Consider the following 23,240-nt stretch of genomic DNA (forward strand, 5'->3'; position numbering starts at 1 on the left):
AAGAAATGAAGCTATGACACATGCTACAACATGGATCAACCTTGAAGACAGTATGCTATGGGAAAGAAATCAGACATAAAAGGCTATATATGATTCCATTTATATGAAATGTCCAGGATAGGCAAATCTACAGAGACAGAATTAGATTCCCAGTAAGGGTGGGCAGCGGGGAAAATGAGAAGTTACTGTCTGTCAATGGGTAAGAACTTCCTTTTATGATGATGAAACTGTCCTAATATTGATTATGGTGATGGTCACACAACTCTGTGCACATAATAAAAACTATTAAATACCACACTTTGAATGGGTGAATTGTATGTATGTGGGTTATTTCAGTAAAGCTGCTAAAAAAGTAACAGTAAAGGCGTGCCTACGTGGTTAGTTGAGCTTCAGACTCAACTCTTGATTTTGGCTCAGGTCATGAACTCAGGGTTGTGGGATTGAGCCCTGCACTGGGCTCCACACTCAACCAGGAGTCTGCTTATCTCTTTCTCCCTCTGCCCCCACCCATGACTCTCTCTTGTTCTTCAAAATTAATAAGTAAGGGGTGCCTGGGTGGCTCAGGCAGTTGGGCATCTGGCTTCGGCTCAGGTCCTGATCCTAAGGTCCTGGGATTGAGCCCCACATCGGGGGGGGGGGGGGGTCCCTGCTCAGTGGGGAGCCTGCTTTTCCTTCTCCCCGTCTCCCTGCTCTCTCTCTGTCAAATAAATAAATAAAATCTTAAGAAAGTAAAATAAAATAAAATAAAATAAAATAAAATAAAATAAAATAAAATAAATCAATATTAAAAAAAAGAATACAGGAGATAGAAATCATTTATTATTAAGCCAGATACATAGAGATTAGCAAAAAAATGCAAAACAGGGGTGCCTGGGTGGCTCAGTGGGTCCTGGGATCAAGCCCCACCTTGGGCTTTCTGCTCAGTGGGGAGCTTGCTTTCCCCTCCCCTTGCTCTGCCTGCCTCTCTGCCTACTTGTGACCTCTGTCAAATAAGTAAATAAAATCTTTAAAAAAGTACGAAACAATGCCACTTTTCACATTAATTTTTTTGTTTTAGAAAATATTATTTTAATAAAAATAAGTTATTCATATTGAAACATACAGGCTTTTTACTTTTTTTTTTTTTTTTACTTTTATTTATTTGACAGAGATCACAAGTAGAGAGAGAGACAGGCAGAGAGAGAGGAGGAAGCAGGCTCCCTGCCAAGCAGAGTGCCCAGTGCAGGGCTCAATTCCAGGACTCCGGGATCATGACCTGAGCCGAAGGTGGAGGCTTAACCCACTGAGACACCCAGGTGCCCCTTTACTTTTATTTTTAAATTATTTTTTAAAATTTCTCCCTTTTAACTTCTAATTATAGTAAATATCAATCAGTATAACCCATAAAAGCAAAAGCATTTTTGTGTTTTCATTAGTTTTTAGGAGTATATAAAGGTCCTCAGACCAGAAAGTTGGCAGATGACTCGTTTAGTGTTTTTCAAATGGCTATACATCTGAACTATCTGGGTAAGTTTGTATTAATAAGAATAAGATTGCCTAGACCAGTTAAGTCTGAATTCTTGAGGATTTGAGCCAGACATAAGTAATTTTTTAAAGTTATGCACCAGGTAGGAGCGCCTGTGTGGCTCAGTGGGTTAAGCCTCTGCCTTCGGCTTGGGTCATGATCTCAGGGTCCTGGGATCGAGCCCCGCATCGGGCTCTCTGCTCAGCGGGGAGCTTGCTTCCTCCTCTCTCTCTCTGCCTGCTTGTGATCTCTCTCTGTCAAATAAATTAAAAAATCTTTAAAAATAAAAAAACTAAAAAAAAAAAAAAAAGTTATGCACCAGGTAATTCTAGTGTATATCCAGGGTTGAGAACTAATGTGATTAACTTGGCTAAACCAGTATATGATAGATGGTAGATGGTAGATGAGAAGAAATACCTTTTTCTTGAAAGACACACTGTTGCCTTTTATCTGAACCCATAGTGGCTTTCTGACAACTGAAAGAAATGTAAAGGAGCATCCATTTGCTCTTAGAAGTCCTTTTTCTCCGGACGTCTGGATGGCTCAGTCAGTAAAGCGTCTGCCTGTGGCTCAGGTTATAATCCCAGGGTCCTGGGATGGAGGTCCCACATCCGTCTCTGCCTGCAGCTCCCCCTGCTTGTGTGCTCTCTCTCTCTGACAAATAAATAAAACCTTTTGCTTAAATTATCATTACAGGAGTGAAGGATAGAACCAGCAAACTTTTAGAAAAATATTATAGGCACATGGCCTACAATGAAGCTAAGAACAGGCCATTTTATTTATTGCTCTTTGAGGTGCTATCCTCATCCAAGTTTTCAAAAGTTCTATAAGAAAAACATTGTCTGACAGTGATTTTTTTTTTAAAAAGATTTTACTTATTTGAGCGAGAAAGAGTGAGAGTGAATATAAGCCAGGGTGGAGGGTTGGAGGGGGACGGGGGAGAGGCAGAGGGAGAAGCAAACTCCCTTCTGAGCAGGGAGCCCCACATAGGGCTCGAACCAAGGACCCTGGGATCATGACCTGAGCCGAAGGCAGACACTTAATGGCCTGAGCCACCCAGGTGCCCAACAGTGTGTTTTTTAAACTGCTGCTTCGGGTGTCTGGGTGGCCCAGTCCATTAAGCCTCTGCCTTCGGCTCGGGTCATGATCCCAGAGTCCTGGTATGGAGTCGCACATTGGTGTTCCTGCTTGGCAGGGAGTCTGCTTCTCCCTCTACCCATCTTCCACCCCACTCCTGATCTTTCTCTCTCTAATAAGTAAAAGAACGCTTTAAAACCAATAAAATAAGCAAACTGCTGCTTCTATACTGGATCTCCTTGGGTGGTTTCTTGTGTGGTCTCTTTAAAACGTGGGGACTTAGCTTCCTAAGGCTCTTGGGCCCTCCCAGAGCTGAGCTCACTGATTTTTAAAATTTCAGGCTTTAAGTAGTTCCCTCCAACCCACCATTGTAACAACTCAGGAAATTCACCCCTCTCCCTTTCAAAGTGAAATGTCCCGGGGTTTCTTCCCTGTGCGGGCTTTTTTTAAAGATTTTATTTATTTATTTGACAGATAGAGATCACAAGTAGGCTGAGAGGCAGGCAGAGAGAGAGAGGAGGAAGCAGGCTCCCTGCTGAGCAGAGAACCCGATGTGGGGCTCGATCCCAGGACCTTGGGATCATGACCGGAGCCAAAGGCAGAGGCTTTAACCCACTGAGCCACCCCGGTGCCCCCTGTGCGGGCTTTCTGATGTGATGGTCTGTTTCTTGCCCTGTGGCTGTCTGTGCTGGTGGCTCCCTTCCTACTGTAGAAAATGGTACAACGAAAGGCATTAAAAAATTAATGTGAAGAATGGCAGTGTTTTGCATTTTTGGCTAATCTCTATATATCTAGCTTAATAATATGCAGCTTTCCCAACCAGGCCTCTGCCCTTCCTACCCCCTTTCAATGCAACGTCTTCTCTGCCTTTAGCTGTGGTGTTTGTTCTGCCAGGCTTTGGGTCATTTTCTGGATTATTCATGCTGATGTATTATCCAGCTGTATGTTTCTGTGGGATGAGGTGAGTTTAGGGTCCTCCTACTCTTCCCAGCCTTTCTCCACAAGTTGTTTTTTCAAGTAAAAAATGGTGGTCCATGAAAAATTACAGCTAGTTCAACTAGCAAGTCAATCACACACGTGGTTTTCTTTGAAACAACCATCATACTTCAGTACGCAGCTGAAGTGCTTGTGAGTACTTCCCCCTTCAACTTACAGAATATTAAGAAGATGAATACTCAAGCGTTAAGATTAAATAAAACTAAATTTTTACTGTTCTAACAAAGACATTTTGGGGTTAAACTGGCAACCAACATCCCCTTGGCCCCCAACATCCGGCAAGTCAATACAGTTTGGTATGGAATCAACTACCTTGATTCATGCTAAAGCACCAGCCATTTTACCAACCCTCAGTACCAATGTCAACAGGGAAAAAAAGCAAATAGCATCTTAGTATTACTAGGAAAATAGTTTCAAACTCAAAGACCCCCTGAAAAGGGGATCCTCAGAGGTTCATGAAAGTATGCTTTGAGAAGTGCCTCACTGAGCAGATGCCCATAGAACCAACATGCCAATTAAACATGAGTTATCTCAGCAAAAGTTAAGTTTCAGAATTATTCCACATATGATCCAAGTAAGACAGAGCATGGGCAAAGTGACAGGGTGGAGCCTACCATTTCAGTTTGATTTCTAATCCCATGTCAGACATTAAAAAAATATAAAGTCTGGGAGAATTTTTCCTACAGGTTTTGATTATGAAATATTTGGCAGAGGAAATCTAATTCAAACCAGCTGCTAGACTCTGGCTGGGCCACAGTCGGTTAGAACACACTGCCAAAAGGACCCCTTTAGTGGGGAGACCAGATGAGCTCATGCAAAGGCGTTTTAGCTGCTTTTGCCCCCTAAATCCTCTAAGCACAACACCACTCAATTTTCCATATTGTAAAGTAGCCACACTATCTTTGGATCTTTTTCTTCTCTAGTCAAAGAAAGTTTATAGGAAAAGACTACAAAATGCACATCCTACAAAATCCACAGCACCTTTAAAACCAATGTGTTTTTCTACCTATCTCATGTATCTGGGCTTAATCTTAAGAAATATGTAAAATAAAAAATTTTTAAAAATCTTCATTTATCATATTTTACTCAAATTCCTCACCAGTGTGAAAATACCCACTATTAATTGTACACGCATACATATCTTGGTTTCTAAGAATCTGTAAATGTGCAAGCCAATAAATGATATTAATTTATATTACTCTAACAACATTCTTTGATTTTGAAACTACAATTAACTCTCATTTTATTAGGGACTATCTACTTTTGTGGGTAATCAACATTCTTGATTTCTTTTCCTTTTCTATGTGTTTATACTATCTTCTTTTTTTTTTCTTTGCCTCATCTATTCATAAGAACATGTTCCAAAGTACTAAGAGTAGAATTAATGAAAGTGAATATTCAGCCCTTTTTCATTACTCATAAATCTCAAACCCTCTCTTTCTCCCACACCAAAAAGACATAAAGACACCACTTTCTGGCCTTGCTGCTCTCTGTGGGATACCTCTTGGTCCGGTTCCATCCTTTGGTTTCTCTCTGTGGCCAAACTCTACCCGCTAGGGGAGGCAAAGGATGATTAAGGTCCACTTATTTCTATCTTGCAGTGAGTTCAACCAATTCCACCTCGCTGACAAAGCCACATGGAAAAAATAGACCTCTCATCTGCTTGTTATCTTTGCTCCTAATCTACTGGTACTTCCTGAACAAGGAGTAAAGAATCCTTGTTGCAAAGTGAATTAAACTTATTTACCTTTTTAAAGATTTTATTTATTGATATGAGGCAGAGAACAAGCACAAGAGGCAGAGGAAGAGGGAGAAGCAGGCTTCCTGCTGAGTAGAGAGCCCGATGAGGGGCTTGATCCCAGGACCCCAGGATCATGTCCCAAGCTGAAGACAGATGTTTATCTGAATGAACCACCCAGGCACTCCCGAATTAAACTTATTAAGAAACAACATGTTCAGAGGCACCTGGGTGGCTCAGTTCGTTAAGCAATTGCCTTTGGCTCAGGTCATGATCTTAGGGTCCTGGGATCAAGTCCCCTAACACTGGGATCCCTACTCAGCGGGGTGCCTGCTTCTCCTTTTCCCTCTGCCCCTTCCCCTGCTTATGCTCTTGATCTCTTGTCAAATAAATAAATAAAATCTTAAAAAAAAGAAACAACATGTTCAGAGAGCTATAGGCTCCACCCATTTAATTTATGGCCAAGTTCAATTTGCAGGTCTAGGTTGATCCAAATAATACATTTGAATTCCTCACATTTAACATGAAACATTCACTATTTATAAAAACTATTGGATAGAGCTAAGTTCCTCTTTTAACAAAGGCCAAGTCAACCCAATTACACTTTTTACACAGAATTCCTTTTTGACAGATTGTCAATTAATAATAAATAATAATTATAATTAAAGAAGCTAACACTTACTTATGCACATACAATGTGTTAGGTACCACTGTAGCATTTTATAAAAATTAACTCATCCAATACTCATACCACCCTATACCATTAGCATTCACTGAACAAACTGAAATTCTACAGCAGAGAAATGCTAAGAAACATGCTGCTGATTACCGACTCTAAGTGCCAAAATAGAGACTCAAATGCAATTTATTAAGGATTGGTCTTAATTTCTTCCATTACATCTTTGGGGTTTTTGGGGAGATGGGTTGTTTTAATTATAAAAGCTTTATTATTTTTTTAAAGAAATTTTTTTTTTAATTTAACAGAGAGAGAGAGATCACAAGTAGGCAGAGAGGCAGGCAGAGAGAGGAGGAAGCAGGCTCCCTGCTGAGCAGAGAGCCCGATGCGGGGCTCGATCCCAGGATCCTGAGATCACCACCCAAGTTGAGGGCAGAGGCTTAACCGACTGAGCCACCCAGGTGCCCTTATAACAGCTTTATTGAGAAATGATTAATGGATATTCATATACACAGAATTGTGCAACCATCACATTTAATTTTAGCACACTCTTTTTTTTTTTTAAAGATTTTATTTATTTATTTGACAGAGATCATAAGTAGGCAGGGAGGCAGGTGGGAGCGGGGGGAATAAGGTGTATAAGAACACATTCTTTTTTATTGCTGAATAATATTTCATTGTATGGATATACATTTATTTCTCAATTGATGAACAGTTGGGGTTGTTTCCATTGTTTGGTTATTATGAATAATGCTATTGGGAACATTCATATATAAGTTTTTGCTTTTCTATTCTTTCCTTTTTAAAATAAGCTCCATGCCCACTGTAGAGCCTAACACTGGGCTTGAGCCCAATGGGCTTGATCTCATGATCCTGAGATCAAGACCTGAGCTGAGATCAAGTCAGATGCTTAACCAATGAGCCACCCAGGCGCCCCTCATGTAGAAGTTTTTGTGTGGACATAAGTTTTCATGTCTTTGGGGTATACAACCTAGGAATGGAATTGTTAGGTTGTATGGTGACTCTGTATTTAGCCATTTGAGGAACTGCCAGACTATTTTCCACATCAACTGCACCATTTTACATTCCCATCAGCAGTGTAGGAGGGTTCCATTTTCTCCACATCCTAGTTTACACTTGTTATTATCTGCCTTTTTAATTATAGCCATCCTTGTGGTTGGGAAATGGTATCTCACTGTAGTTCTAATTTGCATTTCCTTCATGGCTAATTATGTCGAGCATCTTTTCATTGTGCTTATTGGACATTTACATATCTTCTTTAGACAAATTTTTTTTAGATCTTTTTCTCATTTTTGAATTGGGTAGTTTACCTTTTTTATTATTGAGCTATAAGAGTTTTTATATTTTCTAGATACAAGTTCCAAATCAGATAAATGATCTGCAAATATTTTCTCCCATTCTGTGGGTTGTCTTTTCACTTTTTTGATGGTGACATCTGAAGCATAAAAGTTTTTAATTTTAATGAAGCCCAATTTATTTATTTTTTTCTCTTGTGTTGTGCTTTTGTGTACTATCCAAGAATGTCTGCCTAAGCTAAGGTCAAAAGATATATTCCTGTATTTTCTCCTAAGAGTTTTAAAGTTTTAGTCGTAAGTCTTATTTATACCTTTTCCGTATTTGCAAAATAAGGTACACTGATAGTAGACAAAGAACCATGCCGTCTCCTTCTTTAGTACCAAAGGGCTTTGATAGTCTAGGCCCCATCTAGTCAATGGCCAGAAATTATTTGTTTATAGGATTGTACTTTCTAGTACTGAACTGAGGCTCATCTATGGGATGTCACAGATTTCTGCTCCATCTCTCTAGAGACACAAAATAAAGGAAATGTCTAAGGATAAAGCTGCTCCTTGCATTCTATGACTGTAACTAGAGTATAGGCTTCTTCCATAAAATTAAAACTTAAGAGATTTTTTTAAAGTTTTTATTTATTTATTTGATAGACGGAGATCACAAGTAGGTAGAGAGAAAGACAGAGAGAGAGGAGGAAGCAGGCTCCCTGCTGAGCAGAGAGCCCGATGCGGGGCTTGATCCCAGGACTCTGGGATCATGACCTAAGCAGAAGGCAGAGGCCCTAACCCACTGAGCCACCCAGGCGCCCTGAAACTTAAGAGATCTTTTAAGTCATATTCATAAACTCTAAATCTTTGGGAGATACAAATTTAATTGTTGGAATCATAACTACTGAGATGTGTCCACATGTTTTCACAGGATTCCTGTCATGCTCCTAATGTAACTATGACTGAGAAACTATAAGTAATAGAATCGAATTTGATTAAGATTTATGGATGTGCTGAGATGACTCAGTCATAGTTCTTAACCTCAAAGAAGTTATAATTTAGTGGGAATTAAAAAAAAAAAATCCAGAGGGGAAAAAAACAAAACCAACCCAGAGAACTGATGGTTAAATTCAGTCTTTCTGTAGAATTCTTATGTCCTCAAGGAATTAATGAGGGTGCAACTCCCTAATTCTTAGGTTCAACAAATCCTTTATCTGTATTCTGTGATCTAGGTGCTCCAGCTCTAAATTACAGAAAAATTCCTAAAAGTTATGTGGAAATTATATTTCTATAAAAAGAATGACATATATAAGACAACTTGGAAAGTTGAAGGAAATCCTATACACCGTCAAAGTCTTCCTGTAATTTAGAGAATACTCCTCCAATGACTCTTGGTCTACTCTAAGCAGGAATCCTCATCACCACTCTTACCCCCACCACACCATTCCTTGGGGGACATACCAGACGGCCTCGTCATGTAGCTTTTTTTTAAAAATACCAAATACTTTTCTGTGGAGTTCCTTTTTAATGTATAGTTTTTGAGTTACTTCAAAGCTGGATGTTTTTTTTTAAGCCCAAATAAAGTTAAATGTGAATATGTTTTCTAATTTCAGACTAGTTTCTAGTTACCTTGTAAGACACATTGGCCCCCAAATCTACATATCTCTATTCATTTCCCATCCAACTTTCCACATCTGGCATGCTAGAAATTTCCTGTTGCTTTAGGTCAAATCAATGTCTATTTGCTGGCATCAAAATTATGTGCTCTTATACTAGAAAGAGAACTGAAGAATATTTTGGCTGATTTGTGTGGTTTATCCACAGTACTATATTCTGGTTTAAGTGAATTCATCACACATTCAAAAGGTTACCCCAATTTCAGTGGTTTTCTAGTCACAATCAATAAAGTAAAGGGAAAAAACCCCTACTATTTATCTTCATGACTAAGCAAGACTTGAAGCAACAGTTCTAGGAAGCTGTTTCCACAACTTAAAAAAATGCTAATGACAGAAAACATTTACTGAGCCGGGAGCTGCAAAATAATCAATAAGGTTATGAAAGAAAAATTTTTGTCTCAACCATCTATGTCTACTACTTAAATGCTACTTCAGGTACCCAATATAATAGAATTCACTTTAAAATTTTTTGGTAGATTTAGAGTAGGACAGCTATTTTATTTTATTTTATTTTTTTGTCTTTAAACTTACCTTGTGGCAACAAGAGGGTAGCTATGACATGGTGATGCCCAGGCATCCCTTGTCCACGGCATACAGTCATAAAGCAGCAAATCCTTCTCAGTCACAGCCATGAGGACAGGTCTCCATTGTTGTCTTCCACCATCTAGTTTTGCCTGTTACAATGGCAAAATCCAGAAAGCAGAGCTAACTATAATGTTATAAAGCTGTAAAAGTCCCTTCAGTGATGGTCTAACATAGTGGATCTCCATTTTGTTCCCTGAACCTAAGAGGTTTGAAGAATAGGAAATATCCCATCAGGTTCCTTTCCACTGGCTAGGATTCTCCACTATGAGGTGGATTGTTTCAGCTGGAAATGCTCTCCCAGAGTGAGTTGGAGACATTATCTAGTGATAGGACTCTGTTTTTACAGAGTTCCCCATTATACTTTAGGAAGTTTATGTTTTGTTTCAAATGTACCATTGCATTTACCCACATAAAGCTCAGTTACCTCTGTGAGGATTTAAAAATTTAGGGAAATAATCACTATTTATCCATATTGTCAAGTATCCAAAGTCATAAAGCAAAAGACTATGCTGAACAAAAGCCCTGGTATATCAAAACATTTCTCCCCATGAAACAACAAACAGGGAATGCTTAACAAGTGTTATTTTTACACAAATCCTAAAACAAAAACAAAAAAACACTGATGCTTCAGCTATAACTGATGGCTTCAAGGAGAAATCAAAATGATGAATCTACTGGTCTCTTACAGAGTTGTCTTTAAAGCTATTTCTTATTTTCTCTTCCTTAATGACATCTGAAGGTCATTTGAACATGTCAGAGAAACTTAAGAATGTATCTATAAGATGAAAAGGGGACTGAGTGGTTTAGTTCTGTGTTATAACATCTACTACCAGAATTTTCCCCTTGCAGTTAGAGCCACAAACTGATTCCAGAAGCTGGAGATGAATTCTAGCCAGTCAAGTTACCTATGTTCTTTTATGTGCTGGAAGCACAAAATATACAACCTTACTCTGAGATTCCAGCAAGGTTCTATAGAAATAATTTTACTTTTCTTATCAGTGAACCCAAGTTTTTCTAAGATTCTATATTTAGTCTCTGGGTAACTCTATAATACCTGGAGGGAATCAGTTCCAAAAAGGTTCTCTTGGATTCTTATATTTTTGGGTCACAGATAACCCCAAAGGGATTTCTAAGTCTTTGTCTCTGAGATTATTATTATGAATAATATTTCAAAAGGGAAGACACGGTAGTCTTCCCTTATCCATGGTTTTGCTTTTCATGCTTTCAGTAACCAACTGTCAATCATGGTCCTGAAGAAGATGATCCTCCTTCTAACATATGGACAGAAGGTCAGTCATAGCCTAATGCTCTATCACAGTGACTATGCCATTCAACTCACTTCATCTCACATCACCATAAAAATCACTAATATAGTACAATAAAATATTTTAAGAGAAAAAGAGACCACATTCATATAACTTTTATTATAGTATACTGCTCTAATTATTATATTATTAGCTCTTGTTAATCTCTTACTGTGCCTAATTTAATACATTAAATTTTATCATATGCATGTATGAATAGGAAAAAACATAGTATATATAAACTACCGAATTTCTAAATATTCTAAACCAAATATCATAGATATTTCATACTATCTATGGTTTCAGGCATCAACTGGGGGTCTTGAAATATATCCTCCATGCATAAGGGGGACTACTATAATGTAAAACCTATTTTCCCAAGAGGTTAAAATGGCAACCTGACTTTTTTTTTTCCCCTTAAAGATAGGTAGAGAGAGAGGAGGGGGAGGGGAGAGATAGAGGCAATGGGAGAGAGAGAATCCTAAGCAAGCTCCATGCCAAGCACAGAGCCCAATGCAGGGCTCAGCCTCACAACCCTGAGATCATGACCTGAGCCAAAATCTAGAGTCAGATGCTTAACTGCCTGAGGCACTTAGGCATTGCAGCAATCTGACTTTTTAAAATGAATTTTTCCCTTAAGTTGTAAGAGAGATTTTGAAGGCTGCCTCTAGAAAACCCAAGTTAAATGTATTTCTTCCCAGAGAAGATATTTCAGGCAATAAAGGAAAATTGCTAATACCAATAGAAGCAATATCTAATTTCAAATAGAGAACTTTTTGTTCAACTAACAATTTTTTAAAAAGATTTTATTTATTTATTTGACAGATAGAGAGCACAAGTAAACAGAGCAGCAGGCAGAGGGAGAGAGAGAAGCAGGCTCTCTCCTGAGCAGGGAGCCCAATGGTGGGGCTCGATCCCAGAACCCTGGAATCATGACCTGAGCTGAAGGCAGCTGCTTTACCAGCTGAGACACACAGGTGCCCCTCAACTAAAAAAAGTTTTTTAAAGATTTTGTTTATTTATTTGACAGAGAGATCACAAGTAGGCAGAGAGGCAGGCAAATGGACAGGGAGAAGCAGGCTCCCTGCTGTGTGGAGAGCCCCATGTGGGTCTCGATTCCAGGACCCTGAGATCATGACCTGAGCTGAAGGCAGAGGCTTAACCCACTGAGCCACCCAGGCACCCCTCAACTAACAATTTTTAAAAAGTGTTTATTCTTTGGTCCCTTTGAGTCTATAGAGTCTTGGAGTCTTAAGTCTTTTTTTTTTTTTTTAAAGATTTTATTTATTTATTTGACAGACAGAGATCACAAGTAGGCAGAGAGGCAGGCAGAGAGAGAGAGAGAGAGAAGCAGGCTCCCCGTTGAGCAGAGAGCCCAATGCAGGGCTCGATCCCACGGCCCCGGGATAATGACCTGAGCTGAAGGCAGAGGCTTAACCCACTGAGCTACCCAGGCTCCCCTTAAGTCTTAAAAGAATTTCTTTTCCCTCTTCTACTTACCATTGCAGAAAAGTGAAACATCAATTTAAGTCATTCTGTTTGTCTATTTGCCTTTAGTTATAAGGATACTGTTTGCTTTCAGTAGAGTCAAAATGCTTCCTGCTTTATATATAGCATGTATTTTTGGTTGTGGTATCAGTACAAGCAGCCTTGGGGCTCCACTATTAAGGTTTTGGCCAGAGAAAAAAGAGATACTAATGTTAGGGTTCTGGTTTGTTTGTGTTTCAACACCCACACATGCATAATACCTGGCCAAACAACAGCCTTCACCAAATTTTATTTTTTGATAAATAGAGTTGAATAACACTAAAGATGCAAAACTGCTAATAGTTACTATTCATTTTCTAAATCCTAATCTGATAAATCAATCTTTTGACAGGTGGTATACTTCTATTATTCTGTTACTGTGATAAAAAAAACAGAGAGCAAAAACTAAATGAGCCATTCCACTAATGCTCATTTAGTGTACTTACATGTTTTGAGAATTATCAGGAACAAATTAGGAACTGTGGAAACAAGGCTTTCTTTGGCTGTCTTGGCTTTTCTAATCAATACTCAACTGCTTACAAATACTGGTTTTATAGGTAACATATGCCCCCCCAATTTGGTGGACTTAAAGAAAATTCTCTTTTAAGAATATAACCAATAAAAAGTAAACTATCAGTCACATAAAAATCAGTATCAATGAAGAGACAGAAGTCCCTGTGCAGAGAAGAGATTATCTATTGTTAACCGATTACCTGTAGTATAGGTTTCTGCTGTTTTAAGCAAACTCAGTTTTTATACAATGTGAAATAGCAGAAGACAAATTAAGGAGAGATCATTTAAATAAACAACCTTCCTAAATTTATCTCCACAAAATGACTTTTTTTTCCTTCTCTTTTTAGAAAAAGAGAAAGCGTGAGGTCAGAATCAGCATGAGGGGAGAGGCAGACAGAGAATCCTAAACAGGTTCTACATCATGGAGTCTGACACCTCTGACACCCAATGCCCAGGACTGTGAAATCATGACCTGAGCCATAATCAAGAGTCAGGCATTCAATGGACTGAGCCACCCCGGTGCCCCACAACTATCTTTTCTAAGTACAATTGAAACAACTTCATTTATATGCAAGATTTTCAGTAAAGACACCTTATGCCAAAAGAAATGCTTACCTCTAGTGAATAGATTATATAATCTAAAATTATTTTAACCACCTTCACACTCAAAAGAATTAATCTTACAGTTAGAAAAGGCTTTAGCATTTACAGAATTCAAATTTAACCTTATCATAAGTTCATTATAATACTTATAACACCTCTGAAAAATGTATTCAGTCTTGCTTGAACACCTTATACCAAGAGTGATATCTGATTTGGGTAACCCAAACTACTTCAAAAAAGTAAAAATGAAGAGTATTTTAGAAACAGTATGTTGAATTAGTTCAGTGGTACTATTTTTTTAAAGAGATTAAACCTTTTTACTTAGTATTATTTCCCAACCCTGAGCTTGTGTTCTTGGACAATATTTTACCATTAGTGATATGTTTGCTTGCTTTTGTATGTATATAAATATACACAAAAAAATTACTGAGCATCTACTATATACATAGCATTTGGCTAAGTTCTCTGTGGGCAGTAAAGATTTGCGAAAAAATGTGCTCCCATCTTGCAAGAGCTCAAAATTGATTGGAGGAACCACCACATAAATATGGTCTGTAAAAGACATATTGTGATGAACTGGTGGTTAAGTTCTTCTCCTTCTTACTTGTCTTTATGTATCATAGACCAAACTAATTTCACTTTAAAAGTTTAACAACTCTCATATTGCTGGTGGGAATCTAAATTAGTTCAACCCTGATGGAAGGCAATTTGGCAATTTTTATCAAAATTACAAATGCGGGGGTCCTGAGTGGCTCAGTTGTTGGGTGTCTGCCTTCGGCTTGGGTCATGGTCCCAGGATCCTGGAATCGAGCCACACCTCAGGCTCCCTGCTCAGCGGGAAGCTGCTTTGTCCTCTCCCACTACCCCTGCTTGTGCTCCCTCTCTCGCTGTGTCTCTCTCTGTCAAATAAACAAATCTTTAAAAAAACAAAACAAAACAACAAAATTACAAATGCATATACCCTTTGTGATTTTTAAAAATATGTCCACAAATTCTTTACACTACTTTTCCTTTTAAGAGATGGAGCCCTTGGGTGTAAAATGGACTTCGTAACTTGCTAATGGAAAGAATAAGGCAGAAGAGTCTAGGTCATAAAAGGCACTGTGGCTTCAGCTTGTTCTTTCTCTCAGGTCATTCACTCTGGGGAAAACCAGTAGCCATGTCTTAAGAACACTCAGGCAGCCCTGTACCAAGGCCTGCATGGCAGGAAACTGAGGCCTCCTGCTAACAGCCCTGTGAATGAATCGTGCTTGAAGTGGACCTCCCAACCTCAGTCAACCCCTCCAAGACTGCCCCCGGCGGATAGCTTGACTGCAACTTCACAAGGGATCCCAAGCCTGAACCACCCAGCTATACCACTGCCGTATTTCTAATCTTCAAAAACTATGTGAGGTAAATATTTGTTATTTTAAGGCCACTAAGTTTTGGAGTCATTTGTCATATAGCGATAGATAACTAACACACCCTTGGACCCAGTACTTCTGGGGACTTATCCTCCAGGTACAGAAATATCCCCTACTCTCTAAACTCTCAATATCCAAATATAGCTACTGCTACATCAGTTACATTTTGGGATGAATCCCTTACTAACCAAAGTTTTACTACTCACTCCCACAAATTTAAGAACCAAATACATTCAGATAATATGGGTTCCCTGGTCTACCTGAACTTGGAAACCAAAGAGTTTGGATAGCACATGTGTAAAAGGACAAATTACAAGATTATTCACCATACCATCCTTTATAAGGGCAAAAGATTGTAACAACAAAACTGGGAGGAGTGCTTATTTAATTATGGCCACACAATGGAAACACATATAGTTGTAAAAAAAAAAAAGGAATGTTTTCTCTGCATTTATATAGAAAGATCTCCAGAACATATTGTTTAATGAAAAAACCAGCAAGGTATAAAGTAGTATGCATAATATGCAGTCTTCTTTTATAAAAGAGAAAAAGAATATGGGTTCATATTTGCTTCTATTTGCATAAAGAAACTCTCAAAAGATTTACTAGAAAGGAGTGAAAGTGATTACCCCTTTTGGGAAAAGGGGTGGGAACTGGGTTCATGGGGGACAAAAAGAAGAGTAAGATTTTCCACCTATTAACTTTTTATTCTGACCTGTGAACCTTGTGAATAAATGTATTACCTTTTAAGATCATGAGGATTTCTAACATTGCTGAAAGCATAGCACAATTACCACTCAGTTGAGTTTTTCAAGTAACATATAAAAATTTAGAAATAATGAATTTATACAACTCAATACCCAAAAAACGAATAATCCAATTAAAAACTTGACAGAAGACATGAACAAACATTTCTACACAGAAGACATCCAGATCGCCAACAGACACAGAAAGACACTCCACATCACTCATCATCAGGAAAATACAAATCAACCTGTCAGAATGGCTACAATGAAAAAATACAAGGAACAACAGGTGTTGGCAAGGATGTGGAGAGAAAAGAACCCTCTTACATTGTTGGCAGGAATGCAAATTGCTGTAGTCATCTTGGAAGGTAGTATGGAGTTTCCATAGAAAACTAAAAATAGAACTACCCTAAAATCCAGTAATCAAACTACTGAGTAAGAATACCCAAAGAAGGGGTGCCTGGGTGGCTCAGTGGGTTAAAACCTCTGTCTTTGGCTCAGGTCATGATATCAGGGTCCTGGGATCGAGCCCCGCATCGAACTCTCTGCTCGGCGGGGAGCCTGCAGAGGAGTAATCCTCTCTCTCTCTGCCTGCCTCTCTACCTACTTGTGATCTCTGTCTGTCAAATAAATAAATAAAATCTTTAAAGAATGCCCAAAGAATACAAAAATACTAATTTGAAACAATATATACACCCCTCCACTTACAACAGCATTATTTACAATAGCATAACTGTGAAAGCAGCCCAAGTGTCCATCCATAGATGATTAAATAAAGAAAATGTGGTATAGGGGCACCAGAGTGGCTCAGTCAGTGGAGCATGTGACTCTTTCTTCTTAAGATTTTATTCATTTATTGGGGCGCCTGGGTGGCTCAGTGGGTTAAAGCCTCTGCCTTCGGCTCAGGTCATGATCCCAGGGTCCTGGGATCAAGCCCCGCATCGGGCTGTCTGCTCCGCGGAGAGCCTGCTTCCTCCTCTCTCTCTCTCTGCCTGCCTCTCTGCCTACTTGTGATCTCTGTCTGTCAAATAAATAAATAAAATCTTAAAAAAAAAAAGATTTTATTCATTTATTTGACAGAGAGAGAAACCACAAGTAGACAGACAGGCAGGCAAAGAGAGAAGGAGAAGCAGGCTCCCTGCTGAGCAGAGAGCCCAATGAGGGGCTTGATCCCAGGACCCTGGGATCAGGACCCGAGCTAAAGGCAGAAGCTTAACCAACTGAGTCACCCAGGTGCTCAAGCATGTGACTCTTGATCTCTGGGGGTTGTAAGTCCGAGCTCCACACTGGGTGGGTGTAGAGATTACTTAAAAATAAAGCCTTAAAAAAAAAAAAAAAAAAAAAAAAAAGGAAGATGTGGATGCACAATGGAGTATTATTCAGCCATAAAAAGAATGAAATCTTGCCATTTGCAGCAACAAGGATGGAACTGGAGTATAATGGTAAGTGAAATACGTCAGTCACAGAAAGATATACCATATGATTTCATTCATATGTGGAATTTAAGAAATAAAACAAAGAAAAAAAGAGCGGCAAAATAAGAAAAAATTTTTTTAATGAGGATAAAAATTGTATTTTTTTAAAATTCTATTTTAATTTCAGTGAGTTAACATACAATGGTACATTAGTTTCAGGGGCACAATATAATGATTCAACAATTCCATACATCATCACAACAAGTGTACTCCTTAATCCCTACCATCCATTCAACTCATCCCTCCACTCTGGTAACCATTAAGCTTGTTCTCTCTAGTTAAGAGTGTGTTTCTTGATTAGTTTCTCTCTTATAGTTTCCCTTTGCTTGTTTTTTGTTTGTTTGCTTCTTAAATTCCACATTTGAGTGAATCATATGGTATTTTTCTCTGACTGACTTATTTCACTTGGCATTATACTGTCTAACCCTATCTGTATTGTTGCAAATGTCAAGATTTCATTCTTTTTTATAGCTGAATAATATTCCATTGTGTATATATACAACATCTTCTTTATCCATTCATCAGTCATTGGATACTTGGGCTGCTTCCATAACTTGACTATTGTAAATAATGCTGCAATAAACATAAGGGTGCATGTAAGCTTTCAAATTAGTGTTCTTATATTCCTTGGGTAAATACCCAGTAGCGTGATTACTTGATCATAAGACAGTTCTATTTTTTAATTTTATAAGGAATCTACCTACTACTTTCCACAGTGGTTGTTTCTTGTGTTTCTGGGGGGAGCTGAGTTGTAGAAGTTCTTTATATATTTTGGCTAAACCTTTATCAAATATGTCATTTTCAAATATCTTCTTCCATTCAGTAGGCTGCCTTTTAGTTTTGTTGACTGCTTCTTTCACTGTGTGTAAGTTTTTTATTTCGATGAAGTCCCAATAGTTTATTTTTGCTTTTATTTCCCTTGCTTCAGCAAAAGACGACTGCCTCAGAAAGTACTGCCTGTGTTGTCTTCTAGAACTTTGATGTTTTAGGTCTAACATTTAGATCTTTTTCTTTTCTTTCTTTTTTTTTTTTAAGATTTGTTTATTTATCAGAGAGAGAGAGAGAGAGAGAGAGAACACAAACAGGGTGAGTGGCAGGCAGAGGGAGAAGTAGGGTCCCTAATGCAGGACTCGATCCCAGGACCTTGGGATCATGACCTGAGCTGAAGGCAGCTGCTTAACTGAATGAGCCATCCAGGCATCCCTCACATTTAGGTCTTTAATCAATTTTGAATTTATTTTTGTGTATGGTGCAAAAAAGTGGTCTAGTTTCATTCTTTTACATACAGCTGTCCAATTTTCCCAGCACCATTTGTTGTAGAGACATTCTTTTTCCCATTTTATATTATTTCTTCCTTTTATGAAGATTAATTGACCATGTAATTGTGGGTTTACATGTGGATTTTCTATTCTCTTCCATTGATCTATGTCTATTTTTGAGTCAGTACCATACTGTATTGATTACTACAGCTTTGTAATACACTTTGAAGTTGAGAATTATGATACCTCTGGCTTTGCCTTTCTTTTTCAAGATTGCTTTGGCTCTCTGGGGTCTACTGCAGTTCCACACAAATTTTGGTATTCTTTGTTCTTCTAGTTCTGTAAAAAATGCTGTTGGTATTCTGATAGGGACTGCACTAAATGTGTAGAATGTTTTGGATAGTATAGACATTTTAACAGTATTTATTTTTCAAATCCATGAGCATGGTATGTCTTTCAATTTCTTTGTCATCTTCAATCTCTCTCATCAGTGTTTTATAGTTTTCTGAGTACAGGGCTTTCACCTCTTGGGTTAGGTTTATTCCTAGATATCTTAATATTTTGGAGGCAATTGTAAATGGGATTTTTTTCTTAATTTATCATTCTGCTGCTTCATTTTTAGTGTATAAAAGTGCAGCAGAGGGGCGCCTGGGTGGCTCAGTGGGTTGGGCCGCTGCCTTCGGCTCAGGTCATGATCTCAGTGTCCTGGGATCGAGCCCCGCATCGGGCTCTCTGCTTGGCAGGGAGCCTGCTTCCCTCTCTCTCTGCCTGCCTCTCCATCTACTTGTGATTTCTCTCTGTAAAATAAATAAATAAAATCTTTAAAAAAAAAAAAAAAGTGCAGCAGATTTCTGTGCACTAATTTTGTATCCTGTGGATTTTACTGAATTCATTGACCAGTTCTAACAGTTTTTTGGTGGAGTCTTTTAGGTTTTCTATATAGAGTATCATGTCATCCACAAATACTGAAAGTTTACTTCTTCCCTACCAATTCAGATCTCTTTTATTTCTTTTAGTTGTCTGATTGTTATGGGTAGGATTTCTGGCATTATGCTAAGTAAAAATGATGAGTGGTCATCCTTTGAGTATGATGTTTGCTGTGGGTCTTTCATATCCAGTCTTTATTATGTTGAGGTACGTTCCCTCTAAACCTATTTTGTCAAGAGATTTTATCATGAATGGATGTTATACATTGTCAAATGCTTTTTCTGCATCTACTGAAATGATCATATAGTCCTTATCCATTCTCTTATTGATGTGATATATGACATTGATTAATTTGTCAATCAAATCATGCTTGTAACCCAGGACTACATCCCATTTGATTGAGATGAATCTTTTTTTTAATGTATTTTTGAATTTGGTTTGGTAGTATTTTTTTTGTTTTGAGAATTTTTCATCTATGGTCATCAGGAATATTAGCCTATAATTCTCTTTTTTATGTGTCTTTATCTAGTTTTGGTATCAGGGTAATGCTGGACTCATAGAATGAATTTGGAAGTTTTCCTTCCTTTTCCATTCGTTGAAACCATTTAAGAAGAATAGTTATTAATTTTCCAAGAAAAAGACTCTTAACTATAGAGAAATAACTGATAGTTATCAGATAGGAGGTGGATAGTGGAATGGGTGAAATAGGTGATGGGGTTTAAAGAGTAGACTTAACATGATCAGCAATGAGTACCATAAGAATTGTTGAATCGGGGCGCCTGGGTGGCTCAGTGGGTTAAGCCGCTGCCTTCGGCTCAGGTCATGATCTCAGGGTCCTGGGATCGAGTCCTGCATCGGGCTCTCTGCTCAGCAAGGAGCCTGCTTCCCTCTCTCTCTCTCTGCCTGCCTCTCCATCTACCTGTGATTTCTCTCTGTCAAATAAATAAATAAAATCTTAAAAAAAAAAAAAAAGAATTGTTGAATCACATTATCGTACAGCTGCAACTAATATAACACTGTATGTTAACTATGCTGGAACTAAAATAAAAAAACTTTTAAAAATTTAGTAACAATGATAAACAACTAAAATACTAAAACTTTCAAAGTCATAAGTACTTAAAACATGATTCTCATTAGTTTCTTCTCTGATTAGTTATCCTGACTATACTGCCTAGAAATTATCAATGTTAATTCTGTGTTCTAATTTATTATAATTATTATTTGAAACATTTATAAAATTTCAGAGCTCAAAAGGAAAAAGAGATTAGTGGAGTCCAACGTTGGTCTCCAAACAACCTCCTGGTGACTTACCAAACAAGACTGCTAGACTCCACTACAGATCTATCAAATCAGAACTCTGTTGAGGTTGAGGTAGGGCATGAGGTGGGGCATGGGATGGGGGAAGGGGGCTAGACCTCACAAACCATAGTTAAAACAAAACAAAAAAGAACAAAATATTCCTAGGCTGATACTGACATAATCCCTGCCCCCTTGGACACACATGAGGGAAGTAGGATTCGAAGAGATGAAGGAAACTTTAGGAAGATCTGAGAACAGTGGAAGCCAGAACTACAACTTTGAACACTCATCCTGGAACCCTTTGTTCAATCTTCCTTTTTCAATTCCTGGTGCCGTAGCTGGCAGTGAAGGACCCAAAAGAAACAGGATGTACTATAACACCATATATATTCAAGGTTTCCCTTTTGTCAAAATGGGATTCAAACTAACTTGCATTAAGTTCTTCCTTTCCTTTCACCCAATGTCTACTTAAGTTTTGCTTTTCCTCTCTTCATTTTTCAGTTGTGGAAGACAAATATACATCTGGCTAATGTCTTGTAAAATATTTTGTATATTTTATACTTTTCCCAGAACAGGAGAATAAACTTTCTGTCCCTGAAACTGACAGCAGACTAGAACAGGGGTTGTGAAACTATGACCTATGGGCTAAATGCAGCCTAGTACCTGTTTTTATAAATAAAGTTTTATTGAAATACAGCCACACCTCTGCATTTTCATACTGTCTGCCACTGTTCTCTTGCTGCAACTGCCACGTAGTTGTGACAGTATCTGGCCCTTTGCAGAAAATGTTTGCTGAACCTATTATAAAATCATGAAAATTATCCTCTGTCATTAAGGACAGAGATGGTAATAGGAATCTCTTTTTAGTTATGTTGTAATGATGATATCATGACACTCAGTTCTTCTGGTGGAGGTGATAATTAGCAACAAATAACTAAATGGTAGGGAGGAGAAACACAAGAACAACAAACAAAAGATCTGCAAGCTAGATATCCAGGACCTGACTGCATGATAAATATTATAGATATATGAAATGGGGGAACCACCTTGGCCCTGAATGTTGACCCAGTGAGACCTTGCCCTGCCTCTCAACCTACCTGTTCTGCCAGCCAGGCAATATGCTTGACTTCCTTGCTGCTTCCGGCTGTACTGGTTGCACCAAGCATGGCATTGAGTTCAGCCAATACCTGTGGGAGGAGAGCCATTATGTTGGTGTGGATAGCTACGAACCAGGAGTGTGCTGTGGCTGTATCCTTGCAGCGCAGGATCAACGTGTTCCTGCTATCAGGAGAATGTAGTTCTATCAATCTGTGTGGAAAAAGAAAAAAAAAAGTAAGCTAGATCAGAAGCCATCAAACTTGCCAGAGTGTAACATACATAACTGGAAATCTATTTTAATTTTACATTCCAGAATAGAGATACTTTCTCTTAATTCCTTAGGGCCCAATTTCAGAGAAAACCACATATGGAAAGATAATCATCAGAAAGAATAACTGCGGGGTCTGCTGTTTCAGTGTGTTAATGAGATGACCTAAAATGAAGGAACCTATTGTATGGTCTATAGTAAAACGCCTCACTTTGCTTTAATTTCCATGTCAAAGAAATGGAAAGCGTGCTTGTTGAATGTCATAGGCACATTGTAAAGAAGGAACTGATACTTTCTTAAGTACTTAGAAAATTCGGGTATAAGGTATTGCTAGGTAAATAAATGTAACTGCCAAATAATGAACTGAAATTTCCACCAAGTGGGATAAAGAAAAGAGAAAATAATTGAAGAATATGACTCTTTTTTTTTTTTTAAGATTTTATTTATTTATTTAACAGAGAGAGATCACAGTAGACAGAGAGGCAGGCAGAGAGAGGGAAGCAGGCTCCCTGCTGAGCAGAGAGCCCGATGTGGGGCTCGATCCCAGGACCCTGAGATCATGACCTAAGCCGAAGGCAGCGGCTTAATCCACTGAGCCACCCAGGTGCCCCGTGAAGAATATGACTCTTTATGAAACTCTGAAACTTGTTTTTTTTTTTTTTTTTTTTAAAGATTTTATTTATTTATTTGACAGAGAGAAACCACAAGTAGATGGAGAGGCAGGCAGAGAGAGAGAGGGAAGCAGGCTCCCTGCTGAGCAGAGAGCCCGATGTGGGGCTCGATCCCAGGACCCTGGGATCACGACCCGAGCCGAAGGCAGCGGCTTAACCCACTGAGCCACCCAGGCGCCCCTGAAACTTGTTTTTTATGGCCTGTGTAACATTATGTGATTAAATCATCCACTGAGTCATAGTAGGAAAAGACTTAAGAAATCTTCAGCTCTGTGACTGTTATTTGTTAATGCTCCACTGAGAACAATCTAAACTTCAAAAGTCACCTTTAGGAATTTGCTAACTTTCTTTACAAGTACACTAAACAAATTTTAGAAAGCGATTTACTGGGTGCTGTTTGCTGTTTCGGTCAAAGTTTTTGCGAAGATGAGTTTAAGAACTCAAAAATAGGGCACCTGGGTGGCTCAGTGGGTTAAGCCGCTGCCTTCGGCTCAGGTCATGATCTCAGGGTCCTGGGATCGAGTCCCGCATCGGGCTCTCTGCTCAGCGGGGAGCCCGCTTCCCTCTCTCTCTCTCTCTTTGCCTGCCTCTCTGTCT

General features: G+C 38.6%; 1 protein-coding gene across 1 annotated transcript in view; it reads right to left on the reverse strand.

The window, feature by feature from the left end:
• Positions 1-23,240, reverse strand: part of SNTB2 (syntrophin beta 2) — a 117,465-nt gene that overhangs the window by 26,924 nt on the left and 67,301 nt on the right. The window contains exons 3-4 of the mRNA XM_059153810.1: positions 21,704-21,914; positions 9,497-9,639 (exon numbers count right to left, since the gene is read on the reverse strand). Coding sequence (XP_059009793.1) covers positions 9,497-9,639; positions 21,704-21,914 — 354 coding nt within the window. The remainder of the gene's footprint in view (positions 1-9,496; positions 9,640-21,703; positions 21,915-23,240) is intronic.

Source organism: Mustela lutreola, chromosome 16 (genome assembly GCF_030435805.1).
Source record: "Mustela lutreola isolate mMusLut2 chromosome 16, mMusLut2.pri, whole genome shotgun sequence".
Taxonomy (NCBI): domain Eukaryota; kingdom Metazoa; phylum Chordata; class Mammalia; order Carnivora; family Mustelidae; genus Mustela; species Mustela lutreola.